Genomic DNA, 3,108 nt, shown 5'->3' with positions numbered 1-3,108 from the left:
TTTGCTGCTAATTAAGGAGATGATGAATCTTTGGAATGCCTCAAATTCATTAGAAGCAAAGCAATCATGACCCTTTCAAGAACCAACAACAGTATAATAATACAAGACAAATGAATAAAAAGTGATGAATAACTTATAAGCTAAGCAATGTGAATAATATGAATAGAGCTATCGAGGCCGGGGCGGAAGGGGGCAAATATCCCCCTAAACATTTTCAAAATGTTATTAAAATATGGTTTCTTATAAATATATCCCAACAAAATTATATTTTTGTCCCCTCTTTAAAATTTTCTTTTAATTTTCTCCATTCTTTCAGCCTTAAAAAAAAAAAGAAAATAAAAAATGTCCTCATTGAATTAGTGACTTTCAGTTCACCACATTATTTTAGCTTGACTATAATGTTTTTAGGAACTCTCCTAAGAGAAAGAGTTCACATTAAATGTTTGAAGAGTTCACATCACTTAAAAAAAAAAGGGCATTTTAAGCCATTTTGTCAATGCCATTTTATGCCATATAAACGATTCTAATCGGTTAACAAATGGCATAAATTCTGTAATTTGTGACGTTTGTATAGTAAACGGCATAAAAACTATGGTTTTGTGCCGTTTGAGCGAAGTGGCATTAAAAAAATGCCATTTCTTTTGTAGTTCATCCTTGCCTGCTCCCTTTGCTAAAGTCCTAAGGAGATGATGAATCTTTGGATTGCCTCAATTTTATTAGAATCAGTCATACTGTTAATCTCAACGGCTTGAGCCTATTGCAATTTATCATTAATTATCTTTTCAAGAACCAACAACAATGTTAATAACAAAAGACAAATGGATAAAAAGTGATGAATATATTTTGCTTCTCTAGATGCGGCAACTAAAGCTAATTGTAACTTAATTATAAGCTAAGCAATGTGCATATATAATATACATATAGCTATCATAGCAGGGCGGAAGCATGTATAGGGTTGAAAAGTTATAAAAGAGTTATATGTATAACATTATTTTCCTTTTTAATTGCTATGAATAAAACAAATATTCGAGCATTATAAATTTTATTACAGTTTTCTTATAAACTCAGTCTACATAAATACCACGTGCTGCATATAAGTGAAGAAAATTAAGCAATATGAATTGGCAAATAAATGTGACTATTTAATGATCACTAACATAGTAAATAATGATTAACTGCTAGGTCAATTTATAAAAAATAATAATAATGAAGAAAAATGCTATTTAGGGTTTTTTAATAAATAAAAAAAATTGAAAGAAAATATATTTTAGCCCCCCCAAATTATCATATATTTTGCAATTACGCTTCAAAACTTTAAAAAGTTGTATCGAGTTTCCACATGCTATTACGGTAGGTCAGATTAGATATTTTTACATTTTTCTCTTCAAATTTCAAAATACCCTTAAAGTTATTAAAAAAATATAAAAAATAATCATTTGAAAAAATAAATAAAATAAAATAAGGAAGCTAATACGAAAAGTCACTCTTTTTGGCATTTTCAATTTTTTTTTAATAATTTTAAATGTTTTTTTTATTAAATTTAAGGGTAGTTTGATGAGAAAATACAGAAGTGTCTAGTTTGTCACATGACTCACATGGTAGTGGTATTGGATGCCTTTAGAAATATAAGTACAAAATATATTATAGTTCAGTTATAATTCAAGGAGTTGTATCTCATCCAAAAAAAAAAAAAAAAAACTGGCTATGGAATACGTCAATTTATTAAATTCAGTACCTGCTTATTGAAGATAACAATAAACTTGAAAGATTACAAAGGAAATGATAAAAAGATAACAAACATAAACGTTAATGCAATTATGCAGGTACGTAGGTAGTTTTTAGACTCCATCAAGGAGTTCAAACATGGGGCTTAATAGCAGGGCTATAGCCATTCAATTTGTCCTGATACCTATTCCAAAGCATAACACCCCCGTATTTTGAAGAACCCTTAATATAAGGTAACACTTCAGTATTAATCTTGTCAGGCTCGGTGTAGCCACTCCCAGCTGCGTCTTTGGATGCAGGCAACCCCAAAAATATTTGACCAGCTTGAATAGTGGTCCATTGATTAGTCCAAGAACTCTTAAGGTTGTCGGCATTGCCCCGATACTCACACCCAGGGTTGTTGTAAAATTGGACCCAAACATAGTCAAACAGGCCAGTGGCAAGTGCATCTTTTAGAGCCGCGTCTGGAAAAGGACATTGTGGAGCCGCAGTTAAGTAGACCTTCTTATTCGCATCATTGCTAAGCTTTGATAGGGCCGTTGCCAGCTCGTCCCAGTGTTTTGAGTCTCCCTCAATATCAAAGTCAATGCCATCTAGGACCGCATCACCTAATGGACGGGAGGCTGATTGGCCCCAAAGAAAATTGTTCCATAAGTAGTTTGCAACATTCCTGCAAAAGTATCATTAATTAATTAATTAATGCACACTATAATGAAATAAGAGTATAATATGTCAATAATAAGATTCTAATGAAAGCAATGCTTGCTTGCCTGGCGTCTTCAGCTGAGGAAAGACTGTATTCATTTGTTGTGCTGCCTCCAATAGAAAGCATCACTTTGATACCCTGATTTTGACAAGCTTTAATTTCATTGCTGAAACGGGAGCACCCATTATTATTGGCTGGCTCACAATGCCCGGCTAGGTTGATCGTGGGGGTCCGACCACCGCCAAATTTGTATAGGAAAGCTATGTTCACAATACCATAATAACCAGTGGCGCAAGCTTCAGCCAAGGTGCCCTCACGTCCATCTTGGCCCCAGTAGACCGTGATAATGCCGGCGGCTTGCGAGCCATTGATCAGGACAGTCGACATGAGCAAAAAGCAGAACAAGGCTAATGGGGTTTGGAATTGCCTAGCCATTACTAGTGCGCTTTGCTTAATTGCTTGCTGCTTGGCTTGGTGAAGGAACATCTATTTATAGGCTTATGTGGGAATTACCAAAATACTACTTGATCGAGCACATGTCGATCAGTACGTTTTGTGGAAGAATATTCCCTCAGGTGCTAGTAGCTAGCTAGTTAATATTCTCTCGTGCACCATATTTTCCACCTCTATATATCACTATCATGCTACGTACTACCACCATCTTTTATTAACTTTCT

At 34.3% G+C, this 3,108-nt stretch overlaps 1 protein-coding gene across 1 annotated transcript; it reads right to left on the bottom strand.

The window, feature by feature from the left end:
• Positions 1-1,699: 1,699 nt before the first annotated feature.
• On the bottom strand, positions 1,700-2,903 carry LOC132186925 (acidic endochitinase-like). The gene is made up of 2 exons (XM_059601044.1): positions 2,496-2,903; positions 1,700-2,395 (listed from the first exon to the last, which is right to left on the bottom strand). The coding sequence occupies exons 1-2, from the start codon at positions 2,864-2,866 to the stop codon at positions 1,858-1,860; spliced, it is 909 nt and encodes a 302-aa protein (XP_059457027.1). The 5' UTR covers positions 2,867-2,903; the 3' UTR covers positions 1,700-1,857.
• Positions 2,904-3,108: the final 205 nt, after the last annotated feature.

Source organism: Corylus avellana, chromosome ca7, assembly GCF_901000735.1.
Source record: "Corylus avellana chromosome ca7, CavTom2PMs-1.0".
Lineage (NCBI taxonomy): Eukaryota > Viridiplantae > Streptophyta > Magnoliopsida > Fagales > Betulaceae > Corylus > Corylus avellana.
The sequence above is the reverse complement of the archived record's forward strand: the minus strand, read 5'-3'. Positions and strand labels throughout refer to the sequence as shown.